At 40.3% G+C, this 13,645-nt stretch overlaps 1 protein-coding gene across 7 annotated transcripts in view; it reads right to left on the reverse strand.

The window, feature by feature from the left end:
- Positions 1-13,645, reverse strand: part of USH2A (usherin) — a 432,976-nt gene that overhangs the window by 17,317 nt on the left and 402,014 nt on the right. For all 7 annotated transcript variants that reach the window (XR_014218160.1, XM_082217159.1, XM_082217162.1 and 4 more), the window contains 2 exons: positions 1,131-1,340; positions 408-646 (listed from right to left, as the gene is read on the reverse strand). Coding sequence is in view for 6 of the 7 variants with exons in the window: in XM_082217159.1 (XP_082073285.1) it covers positions 408-646; positions 1,131-1,340 (449 nt within the window). In the remaining variant the exon portion in view is untranslated. The remainder of the gene's footprint in view (positions 1-407; positions 647-1,130; positions 1,341-13,645) is intronic.

Raw genomic sequence — 13,645 nt, forward strand, 5'->3', positions numbered from 1 at the left:
CAGTTTGTTTTGAAGGCAATGCGTACACTGAGTGACATTCAACTAAGTGTTTCTCAGAGTACACCCTCTAAAATGGACCACACTTAGTCATAATCATTAATGCAAATGGGTTTACTCTGAGTAAAACTGAGTTCCAACATCTCCTACAAGGAGATTCCATTTGCTAAGGCTCTTTAACATCAATGGGCATTGTGTTCCTTAGGCAGACTTTGAAATCCCCCGAGTCTTTTCCTTCATGCCACTTACAAAAAATAAAAACCCTTTAGCCTCTTTCCTATTATTGGTGCCAGGTGTGAATGCTGTTAAAGTGACCAGAAAATGGAAGACAGACATTTGAGAATCAACTGAAGAGTCAGTCCAGCCAGCACAGATGTTAGTTCTGATACCAAGTATATTCCAGCAGTTACCTTCTTACAATGCCATTGGGTTCCCGAGGGGCATCCCACTGCAAAGACGCATTCCTTGAGGTCATGCTGTGAATGAAGGGAGGAGGCTGCTGTGAGGGTGGAGCTGGCTGTGTGGTGACATGTGCCACGGGTCCTTTGCTGCAGCAGCTGAAACAGGTACAGGCTTCAACCCCAACAGAATAAGTGGTAAAAGGCCTCAGTCCGTGGATGGTTTGTTGAGTGGCTGTTCCCTCTGACAGCTGATAAGAAAAAGGCAGTGCCGGATTTAAGTAAAAGCTAAACAAACTATAGTTTCTACTTTCCACTTTCTTGGCCCCCCCCAAAAAAAAAATTAAAAGGAAAAAAACCTGGGTGTACATTTCCAAAATGTAAGATGAAAAACAAATAAAACAAAACAGCAACAGTGTTTTGTGTTGTGTAGGTCCATAAATTACCACATATTCAACACAAAAAACAGCGACAATTTGTTGTTGACAAAGGACAGCTGGACATATAAAGGGCCCCATTACCTTCAGTAGCTTAGGGCCTCATCAAACCTAAATCTGGCCCTGGAAAAAGGACAGAACATTGCACAGCAAACCACACTGGAAATGTGGTCCTTTTCCTATTTGCAGAGTAAAGGAATGAAATCAAACATAGTGCTGCTTTTTTTTTTAATCCTAAAAATCAAACAGCAAATATTCTTATCAGCTCAAAAGAAGAATTTGTCTGATGAAAACTCACCACCATATCCTTTCCCTTTGTATTGTTTGAGAACAGCCTGTAGAGACTGACTATTCCATTTGGCTTAAGTGGAGGACTGATTTTCACCACAGCTGAAGTAGATGCCACTGTATCAAAGAGAGGTGCATGAAGTCCTTGAGGAGGGGCTGGGCCTGTCTTACATTGGGTCCAGCTGCTAGCAGTCCGGCCTGCAGAATTGACCGACCAAACCTTAAAAAGACAAATAACATTTGAGCTGTGAGATTTCAAGCAGCCTTAAGTAGTCTGTGGGGAAGAGTACGAGGCTTATTTTCATTTGCACCACATAATGGTATATTTATTCATTTTACTATTTTTTAAAGCATGTGTGCCGCCTTTCTACAAATAGCATTCGTGGTGGCTAATAAGGAACAAAACCTCATAAAAGTACAGTGGTACCTCTGGTTATGTACTTAATTCGTTCCCGAGGTCTGTTCTTAACCTGAAACTGTTCTTAACCTGAAGCACCACTTTAGCTAATGGGGCCTCCTGCCGCCGCTGTGCAATTTCTGTTGTCATCCTGAAGCAAAGTCTTAACCTGAGGTAATCTTTCTGGGTTAGCGGAGTTTGTAACCTGAAGCGTAGGTAACCCGAGGTACCACTGTACAATGTAACAGAAGGTAAAAATGACAAAATTTATAAAAGATGTTTAAACTAAACAGGTTGAATAAAAATGCTGAATTCAAACAATGGACCACCAGCACACCCACACACCAAATCAAATCAACAAGTAAATCAAATTAAACAAACAAAAAAAGGTCCATCAATAAAGGACTTAAAAGATAACAACAAAACTTGTAGACCATTTTTGCTCAAAGATAAAGCAGGCTTGGTCAACTAAACCTTGCCACACCCACTCCAATACAAAATCCCTGTAATACATCAGCAAATGTAATACATCAGCAAAGGTCAAAGCTCCCCCCCTGGCAAGCCACACAGGCCAACGGTGGACGCAGATGTTGTCGCACAGCACATATGCGCCATTGCAAGGTCTTATGGTGGCAGGACAGATTCAAGAGTAAGGGAGACATCTCACAGACCTTTCTAGGCATTTTGGACATCTTAAAAAGCTACATACAAGTCTGGCACACTAATTAGCACGGAAATTAAAAGACAAAAGACATTTGCATATGCTTGTTAATGAATTTGTGTGTATATTAAACAAACACACATTTAGAATTTAAACTTCACATAGCCAGCCAGCAAACCTCCTATCCAAATCGCCCCAAATAATTTATTCAGTTAATCTTCGCCCCATCCTAGATCACTCAAAGACAGCTTCTCTTGAATTCATTTACCCTCAATTAATTTTGCAACAAATCCTGCTCCAAATAAAATTCATCTCTCTCTCTCATTACCCCCATTAATTACCCCAAATAATCTCTAAATAAAGTCTTTAGTGTGTTTCTACCCAGTAAACTAGAGCACCCTCCCAATTTAATATTCCCAAGCTCATAGCCAACCCCAAAACATTTGGCATACTTAGGTAAATATCTGCATGCCATAGGTTCACCCTAGTAACACCTCTGGTAATGACAAGTGACAGACAGTATTGCAAGATGAAATTGTTCCCTTGCTTCACTGAACATCCTACTGCAACCTAACTTTCTACACTGTTGCAGCACACACATGAGCGACTAGGCTGCTGGGTGATTTTATTTTTCAAATAAACACACTTCATATTTGAACAGCTAAAGAAGTGCCCAGGTACAGACATACACATATGCAGGAACAGGTTGAGCTATATTTAAGAATTCAGTTATTTTTTTAAAAAATCATTCTTTCTCATTAAGGTTTCCGTTAAATGCTATTACAGTGCTCTCAATATTTCTGTCTTTCTGGCACAGTTGAGTGTCCATTCAACTTTCAACAGATAAGTTTTATGCTAGGCTGGGTAGCATGGAAAGGCTAAACATTGCAGTGGTACAGACCCTCCTAGCAGCCCAGACTATTGCATGAGCCATAACCCTCCACTTCTCCATTTCTGTTTTTCTTCATCAGCAGGAAACATCAGTAGAGGATGTAGGATAACTATGGAACTGACCTCTGTGTGAAATGTCGGCAATCATCAATGCTGCCTTGAGGTATGACAGTGCTATGTAGACCAGGTGGTATATTCTGGTCAGTCAACCAAAACAGTATATTCTGATGTTCCCTTTACTCTTATTTAGTAAATGAGACAAGACTTTAGTTACTGAAGTTTTTTCCTTCATCTAATGGCATTAATTCAATTGATCATACATCAAATTTCATTTATTGCTTAATATGGAAATGCCCTCTCAAAAAGAACACAAGTCAGCATCTTCTCTATTATTCATACTGCTTTTGCCAAAATGCTCACTTTGTTATATTCATTTTGTTCTATCAATCAACATGCATGGTTTTCAATTCGATGATTCCAAGATCCGGTTGCTAGAATTGCATCTAATTAAAAACAGCTCTTCTCTGTGAACGGATTTTGTTTTTGTCAACTTCCCAAAATCAGAGTAATCTGCACACTATATGAAACTCAGCACTTATTAAACACAGCCTTCAACAAATCTGCATGAAAATTAAATTTCACTTTCATCAAGGAGAGAATAAACATATGGAAGGATGTATAATCTTATTTATCAAATATCATTTGTATAATTAAACACGAATAGCATAAAAGGTTGACTTAGGTCATCATTTGCATGAGTAAGTAATTTGTAGAATGTCAGGTACAATAGATGGAGTAGATGGATGTGTAAGTGTATAGGGTTAAATTAGGCTCAATAATAGTGAAACACACAGTGATCAATCAGAATGATAGATCTAAATGGCAATACAAGAGGACTGTCTGTGTGATTTTTAGTATTAAGAATTCCTTAGTAAGCTTTCACGTTGAGAAGTTCTATCTACACTAAAACATGCTCTTATGCAATCTCGTCAGTCCACTTTTTGGGGGAGTAGCTTTGCATTTCGTTTAAAGAAGAAAACCAGTATAGCCTTCTAGTCTTGTGAATGAATGGTTGAGAAATTTTGGCAATTTGAAAAGGAAAAGTTTGGGAGAGCAGGAATGTGATATAGAAATTATAACTTCAACTGCAACTGGAGAATCTCAGCTACATCAGTTATTGTTGCAGATGCAACCAAGAAAACAGCAGTTTGGGCCCTAGCTGTGTAATTCCACTACACTGATCTCTAAAAGCAAACTCCTAGTGTATGTTCTCAGGAGGCCATGTTGAAATTATTTGTATAATCTTGATCAGTTCATTAGATAAGCTGGATGGTACCCAAATGCTAAGGATGCCTTCTTGTAGCTGCTTTCCTCCACTGGCAGTTGCACTAAGCAGGAGGTGCAAGCTAAGCAACATAGGAAGTTGCCTTATACCACGTCACACATTTGGGCTACTCAGCTCTGTATTTTCTACACTGACCAGCAGTTACACTCCAGGATTTCAGACTAAAGGTAGTCCCAGCCATGCCTGGAGATACCAGGGATGGAATCTGGGATCTTCTGGCGGTTCCCTCACTGCGAGAAGCCAAGTTACAGGGAACCAGGCAGAGGGCCTTCTTGGTAGTGGCACCCTCCCTGTGGAACGCCCTCCCACCAGATGTCAAAGAGAACAACAACTACCAGACTTTTAGAAGACATGTGAAGGCAGCCCTGTTTAGGGAAGCTTTTAATGTTTGATGTATCATAGTATTTTAATATTCTTTTGGAAGCCGCCCAGAGTGGCTGGGGAAACCCAGCCAGATGGGCGGGGTATAAATAATAAATTATTATTATTATTATTATTATTATTATTATTATTATTATTATTATTATTACTTCTGCAAGCAAGGCAGGTACTCAGCCGTTCTTCCCAACCACAGTGGAGCTTTCATATACTCAGTTTTTCCCACATGGAAATTGAAATTCCTTATTTCCACACACTTTCTCCACAGGTTCACAACTCCCCACTCATTTTGAACACATTATTGGAAGGCCTTCTCCGCTGCTGTATGTCAACGTAGTAAAGGAAAAACCTAAAGTATATTTATTTAAATGGGCCTGGTTTTCACTTACTAGCTCAAACACATCCAGATATTCAACTTCTGGGGGCTTGGAAAATGGAAAGATAGTCCAGTTTAGTCAACACTGTGTATGTGATTGCATGAAGACATGCCCCAGAGCTCCCCAAATGGCGAAATAAGGGCAACAGTGTATCAGTGAACCAGTACAGTGGACACTCATGTGCGAATGTGATCCATGCGGGAGGCACGTTCACAACCCACAGCATTCGCAAACCACAGTGCCGTGTCTGCGCATGCACTGGTCACGATTCGGCACTTCTGCACATGTGCAAAGCTTGATTTAGCACTTCTGTGCATGTGCGAGTGCCGAAACCCAGAAGTAACCTGTTCTGGTACTTCCAGGTTCGGTGCAGTGCGCAACCCGAAACCACACAACCTGAAGCATCTGTAACCCGAGGTATGACTGTAAATAATAATAATAATAATGTCACTACAAATTGGAGAGAGTTGGAGAGTATGCTCTTTTGGCATTTTACCTGCATTGCCTGCATTAATTCTCCTTTGCAAACTGATGCATAAATTTGGCAAACTGAACTTAAGGTTGGAAGAATAAGACACCCAAATTTGTGCATCTATTCCTAGGGGAAGCTAGCAGATGGGGAGAGGTTTTGGACCCTGTTTTGTGTGTGTTGAGGGGAGGTCAATTATAGCTTTTCAATTCTGTTATTGTAGTTTCTAGCGAATTTGCACAGTCACATAAGAAGCAATGCCACTATCATCCTTACAAAGCAGATGGATAAAGCAGATCTACTGAGACATGATCCCCTGTGCAGCGAAGAATGGATAAGACAGAAGATGAAACAAAAACAAGGAGAAGCGTAAAGTTCATCAAGCACAGCCAACTTATTCTAAAGGAATATATGCTGCTTATGAAGAGAATTAAAACTTGAACTGCATGTGCACACCCAACATATGGGGGTGGAGCTGCAATCACTGAGCTGAGAGACATTTGCAGAGAAAATGGCACAAGCTGGATTTAAACTAAATTAAGGAGTATATGAGCTAAGTTGAATGCTATTTATTTTAGACAATGAAGGCCAGTGCTGTCATTAAGCTACCATACCAGTTAATAACCATACAAGTTAATAACAGCCATCCCTGGAAGTTTTAATACTGCATTCATGATGAATACCTATAATTCTCATATGAGAATCTTGAAATATCCTTCGAGTAATAGATTCAGGTCTAAGTCTTCTGGTCTATAGCAGGGGAAATGGGAACAGAAAGTACTTGTGCCTTGAATTCTTCAACTATATATTGCCTCCTTTATAATTTAATCTTACATCATGCTGCGCAGACCCCCAAATCCAAAGTGCTGCCAAAATTTCTATCATCATTAGAAGGTGCACAGGCTTAAGAAAGCCATAAGAGGGCTCCAGATTCATCTACACAAGCAGTAATTCAGATGTCTTCATCTTCATTTTCTTGGCCACGTGCCCAGACAGCACTTTGAAAAAAAGGGAAAGCTTAGTTGAATCCATCTACTTAGTGAACGAAAGAATTCTAGGCACAGCGAATGGAATCTTGTTTGGCAGCTGAAAAATGTGCCTTCACAGAGCCCTGCTCCTTCAGGCTGGTAATGGAACAGTCAGATGACCAAATCTAGAAGGGCAGCCAAGGTGGTATATCAAGTGGTTGTGCTACAGACCTCTGCGATAAGATATGGCAGAAGAATGGTCCCCAAACAGCCATTCCTTTGGTGACTGTCTACACAGCAATCTCTCCAAGTGACCCATTGGCTTTCCCACAAAGACGGAGGGAAATGTTTTGTTATTGCAATAGAACTAATGTAAAACGGAGCAACCTTTAAACATTTCAGTTTAAATGTATGTGATTTCCCAGCTGCCTAATGGCTAAGACTTTGGAGTGAGCCCCTCAAGAAGATGCTGCGGAACGCCTTCCTTTTAACTTCCATGAATGTATGTTAGGGACATCTTTGTGAATCATATGTTTAAACATGCACATTTTCCTTGTTGCATTGTTGTTGTTTTATTGTTAGACCGCTCAAGCACGCAATTATTTATTTAAAACATGTATCTAATGTTGAAGATTCACATTTCTATGTGGTATACATAAAAAAAACAAACCACAGCAAATGGGACAATAAAAAAGCCCCATCATAAAATAGAACACTACCTTAAATTGCCTGCCGGAACAAGGAAATTTTAGTCATGTACCTGAAGCTCAGCAAGGAGGGTGGGTGCTGTCTAATCTCAGTTGGGAGGAAGTTGCACAGGCTTGGGCCCACTAGCCTGAAAGCATGGTTCCTAGTAACCATGGGGGACCATCAACAGATCATAAGATGGGTTGTAAGATGGTGGCCTCCCCAGACCCAACATGCCATGTGGCAAAGGTTGCCCACCCAGAGCCCCAGGTGAGCAGTAATTATAAGACCCTTATTCCCCTCACAGAGCTATAATTTGCAGAGTTGCTTGGGAAGAAGGATTGATTGTTAAACCATTCTGAGAGTTGTAGCTCTGGGAGGAGAATGAGGGATTCCTAAAAGCTCTCAACACTTTCAAAAAACTACAGTTCCCAGGATTCTTTGGGGGAAGTCAATACCGTTACAAATGGTATAATATTTATCTAAATGTATGGTGCAGATGTAGCCTTGGTCTGCTGGATAATGAAATCTGGTAAGTCAACTCTGGGATATATAGGTCTTCATACATAAAGTCTTTTTTTAGAAACAGCAGCAACACTTCTGCTTCCAGAACTTGTTCTTTTCATAAATGGAGAGGCAGAACAAAGTATTTAAGTCTGACATAAAAAAGGTTATCAAAGTTTCAGCCAAACCTTGTTCCTTTTAATATTCTAATGCATCAGTAACGAAGATGAGATGCAAACATGTTTAACTCCAAAAGGCAGACAATTTAATAATTTGTTTCCTATGGGTACATAATGAGATAGTTAAAACATTCCCAGGAGAGAGATAAGCAGATATTAAAAGGTCTTTCCAATACCTGTAATGGCTAAGGGCAACAGCTAATTCAATAGATTCGATCAAAATCACTACTTCTTTCAGTGCTGTTGATTTATTACTTTGGCTGTAGTTAGTCATCACTCATTTTAGTTTGCTTTTCAGTGCTCATAAATTATGCCTTATAAATAAAAAGATACAATCAAGGAAATCATATCAATTCATCTACAGCCCTGGGGTGTATTTTCCCATGGCACTCACACTAATGTCTTTTTAAAAGATAGGCTTGTCATGGCGTTTGAATATGTCAGAATCACAATCTACCTAAGGAGGTCTTGGGAGAACAGAGCCATAACAGGCTCATAACTAATGTGGAGGGGCCAATAAATCTGATACCTTTGTTTGGTTTAATGAATAAACATAGATTCATAAACAGCCTCCTTGTTCATAGAGGTTTGCAAAGGTGGATAAACTCTGGTCTGCAAAAACGGCTCTTGCATTTGTGTGATGGCAATACAATTTCTGGATAGCTCAAGCTTCGTTTACAGAAGTTTTTGATGTTTGTATTATGGTTTTAGTTATGTTGTAAGCTGCCCAGAGTGGCTTGGGAAACCCAGTCAGATGGGTGGGGGTAAAATTATTGATGTATTTATCATCATCATCATCATCATCTCATCTGCCAGCAAAGCAAGAGAGCACACTATCATACTATCTATATTATACTATATGTTCAGGGCTTTTTTTCCAGCCAGAACTCTCCAGAACACAGTTCTGGTACCTCTCAGGTTGGCACCATTGTTATTATAAGAGAACAAGGGAGGTGTTCATGGTGAGTTCCAGCATCTCTTTTTCTAGAAAAATAGCACTCTATTATATATGATTAATACAGTATTAATACAGTATTTAATATTTAGTATTTAGTATTAATACAGTATTTAATATGATTATAATCATATATAATACACTGTATTATATATGATTATAATCATATTAAATAGTTAATAATGCAGTATAACAATATTATAGCAAGGTGGACAACTATATGATTACTATTATTTATAAATTATTTAGTTTCATTTATTTGTACCTTGCTTTCCCATCCCTATAAAGACAAACTAAAACTTCAGGCTTTTGCTTTTTCAACCCCTGGCTTGTCATGGCCACAAAGTGTTATGATGGCCACTAAAAGAAGCTAATTCTTTAGAAAGATCAAATAAATTTATGGTTTATATGGATCTGGTAGTGGATAACAGCCAAATATGTACCACTCCCCATTTTGAGATACAGTTTATCTCTGATCAGCAATGTGATATTAATATCATGCTCTGCTTGTAAACCTCCCTGAAGATAAGGCCTCTGTATGTATGAATGCTGAGTTTCGACAAGCTGTTGGTTGGAAATTTTAGAAAGTCAATAGTGCACAAACACAGTGTTTCCCAAACTTCTTGTAGACCAGACACACTTTATTTTCAGAGAATGACAGGGTATAAATCATCCAGCTTCAGTGTGGCCCACTGCCAGTCCTTTTTTTCCCCCTAAAAAAAATGTTTAGAGGTACTCTCATTTTCCTACTCATATTGAAATACTGCCCCTCAATGAGGCCCAACTTAGATTCACAAAATGTTTAGGGGTATGTGTACTCCTGCGTCCCCCCAGAAAAAAAGCACTGCCCACTGCTATGTTTCTTCCTGAGCCAATGTTCTGAACTTGTCTCCTAATGGGAGGAAGCAAGTCCATAATTGTCAGTCTTGCAGAGTTTCAGCCTCCTCTGAGGATGGAAATTCTGCTTGCTTTTTAGACTAGGCAACTGAATAGTCTAAAGGACACCTGATGCATACTCATAGCAGGATAACCCAAATCAATAGAGTCTGAGCAGATGGACATGAAAGCAGAACAGGAAATCATTCAGAGATACAAGGCAGCATCCTTTGCAGCCAGTTGGAAAATTAGTGTGCTCTGGCTTGGGGATTATTGCTCTTCCAGATCAATGACTCTCCAGAGGTGTTTCCCATCACCTAATGCCTGATCCAAACTGGAGCAGCCAGGATTGAACCTGGGACCTTCTGTAATGCTCTGACTGAGTCGCAGGCCCTCCCAATATTGTCCTAAATACATGGACTTTTGCTAAAGGTTCAGAGAAAGAAAAGGAAGACCCCCCCCTTACCTCAGTTGTGCTGTTAATGTCAAACCCATTAAGCTGGACCTTGATGACTGACAGCATTTTTTAAAGTGTTGCAAAGGGCCTGGCTCTAGTGCCTTAATTTTAGCTTCATTCAGCTGGAGGAAATTTAGTTGCATTTAAAATTTTATGGCCAGCAAACAAGCCTCCGAGAGAGAGGCAGCAGAATCAATATCGTGCTTAAGTGAAATATAAATCTGGGTTTCATCAGCATAATAGCGAAAGCCAATCCCTATACTTATGAATAAGGTGTCTCACAGGCAACATATAAATTGTCAACAATGGTGGGACTAAGAATAGATCCCTGAGGGATGCCACAAATGACAGTAATGGCAGAGGAACACACACACAAGACTGCTAAAGATATGCAATTTGAACACAACTAGATCCAAGGACTGTCAGGCTTACTCAGTTTCAGCATGGACCTTAATAAAGAATTAATTAATAAAATCCAGGTGGAGAAACACTCATGTCAAATCTGATCAGACATGGCTTTGAACTCATTTGAAGGCTTATTCAGTGGTGGGTATGGCTCAAAGGTCGTAACTACTTTTCTCCGACCACTGTGTCCACACAATCTGATCTAGCTGAACTTCTCTAAGTGGTTAAATAGCTTTTATATTTTTGGAAGGGTTAGAACTTTCAGTAGCCCACTGCATTGGTTTTGCCAGGCTTTTGTTCATATCTATTTCATGTTCACACCACCATTTCACCAATATTAGTATTAAAGTTATCCAAGTCCTTCTCCAGTCAGATTTTATTTGATAAATCCCATTTCTTGGCATGTGAGGCAGAAGACTTGCTTCTATTCACCCTACAACTTGTTCACTCAACCCACCATGACTCATGCTGAATTGCCAAGAGAAAAAGATTTCCTTAGGAGAAGCCAATGTTTCAACTAGTTTGAAAAAAACCACAAGTGAGCCTGCTGCCTTAAAAAGGACCACATGATTGGAGAGCTATAGCCTGGGTTTCCAATCTTCCATTTTTGGTCAAGGTCTTCTAGCAAGTTGTGGCGGAGCGTCTCTAGGTAGTGTTGCTTGATGCATATTAACCAGGCATTTTTCAATCTTGCTTCTAGCCAGAACGTGGGTTGTGTCAGTCAACTTGGTTGATGACCCTTCTTGAAAAAGACAGGGGAAATGTGATTTGTTTATTTTCCTGGACCTCCTGGCAGTTTTTAATACGTTCAGGCATGGTGTCCTCCTAGATGAATTCATGGAGTATTGATTTGCAGTGGCTTCACTCCTTTGTTGCCCAACGATTCCAGAAGGTAGAAGTGGGATACTATTGTCATTCCCTGAAGAAGCTTGCATCTGACATTCAAGGTATCTAGTCCCCTTCCTTTGTTTTTTAACTTCTGTATGAGACCACTGATAGAGGTCATCCAGAGTTTTAGAGTGGGTGACATCAGCATAAGCTCTGTTTCATCTTTCCATCCGAACTAGACATGACAGTTTTGTCCTTGAATGAGTCATGCACTGCATGAGGCTGAATAACTGAAAAAATAATCTGCAGAAGGCACAGCTCCCTGTGGTGGGTGGTCCTAAAGCTGGAGAATTGCCCATCATAGGTAGGGTCACACTCTCCCAAAAAGAGTAGCGTGTTAGGCTGGGAACAACTTGATTTCTCATATAGAGGCTATGCTAAGGAATGTGTTCTGTTAACCTTGGCTGATACAACAGGTACATCACTCTCTGTAAAACAGAGCCCTTGCTATGGTTGGACATGCCTAGGAAAACTCTGTCTGGAGTCTGGACTATTGTAAAGTGGTGTATGAGGGGCTGCCTATGGAGACAGTTTGGAAACTTGAGTTGATCTAGAATGCAACAGTCAGTGTAGTGATGAATAAAGGCTGCCAGAGTGCATATCAAATACTGCAGGAACTCTGTTGATTACCAGTTTGTTTCCATCCTAATTTCAAGGGAATATGTCTTACTGTTAATGTCCTGTATACCTGGGCCCAGAATACCTGAGAGAGCACCTGCTGTCCACTGAACACTGTCCACCTAGAACCTTTTCCCTTGTACAGTGGTACCTCGGGTTAAGTACTTAATTCGTTCCGGAGGTCCACACTTAACCTGAAGCTGTTCTTAACCTGAAGCACCACTTTAGCTAATAGGGCTCCCGCTGGAGCCTGATTTCTGTTCTTATCCTGATTTCTGTTCTTATCCTGATGCAAAGTTCTTAACCTGAAGCACTATTTCTAGGTGAGCGGGGTGTGTAACCTGAAGCATATGTAACCTGAAGCGTATGTAACCTGAGGTACCACTGTACATTGCAAGTTATTTAGGATCCACAGGGTTATAGTCAACTAAGTCCTACTCAGAATGAACATAAATTGTTGTTGTCTTTTAATTGTGTCTGACTCTACATGACCCCATGGACCAGAGCACGCCAGGCACTCCTGTCTTCCACTGCCTCCTGCAGTTTGGTCAAACTCATGTTCGTAGCTTCGAGAACACTGTCCAACCATCTCATCCTCTGTCGTCCCCTCCTGCTTGTGCCCTTCATCTTTCCCAACATCAGGGTCTTTTCCAGGGAGTCTTCTCTTCTCATGAGGTGGCCAAAGTATTGGAGCCTCAGCTTCACAATCCGTCCTTCCAGTGAGCACTCAGGGCTGATTTCCTTAAGAATGGATAGGTTTGATCTTCTTGCAGTCCATAAATTAGTCTTGTCCATTAACTTCAGTGTCTATTTTGAGTGGGACCAGCACGGCATACCATGCATCATTTTGCATAATTAAAATAGTGGGGTAGGGGAAACATTCCCTGTAATGCTTTTGCCTGTGTGCACCATGTAGTGGAAAGAAGGAAACAGGATTATATTTAGACCCATAGAAACCCTGTTGTGAATAGATTATATGCATTCCACACATGAAAGAATGTACTCCAGAAGAATGAAATAATGGCCATTGACGGACTTCAGTTCATTGTTTTAAATAACCAATAAGATCATGTTTAAGTTCATTTACTTAATTAACTTTTGTCTTTATGAAAGGTGATGTCATATTAAATCTGCTGGATGTTAAGGTGCCACAGGATTCTTCGCTTGTTTGGATTTTGTGATAATCCTATCCTGTAGAACAGGTATTGTCAACCTTTTAAGACCCAGTACACACTTTAGACCCAAACATGCTTTTGAGGACCAATTTCTCAACCTTTTGGCATATCTTTGCATGATGGTACAGCTCTTTTTGTGACCCAGCTTGGATCAGGCTGTGACCCACCAGTGGGTCTCCACCTACTAGTTGAAGACCAGTGCTGTAGAAGGCACACAGTAGCTATAATACGTTTTAGAAAAGAGAGGGAAAATGAATTTCCAGTGCCTCTTCTCTTCCCCTTAGTCTCAGACACG

The sequence above is a fragment of the Podarcis vaucheri genome, assembly GCF_965113315.1.
Source record: "Podarcis vaucheri genome assembly, chromosome: 3".
NCBI classification, from domain to species: domain Eukaryota; kingdom Metazoa; phylum Chordata; class Lepidosauria; order Squamata; family Lacertidae; genus Podarcis; species Podarcis vaucheri.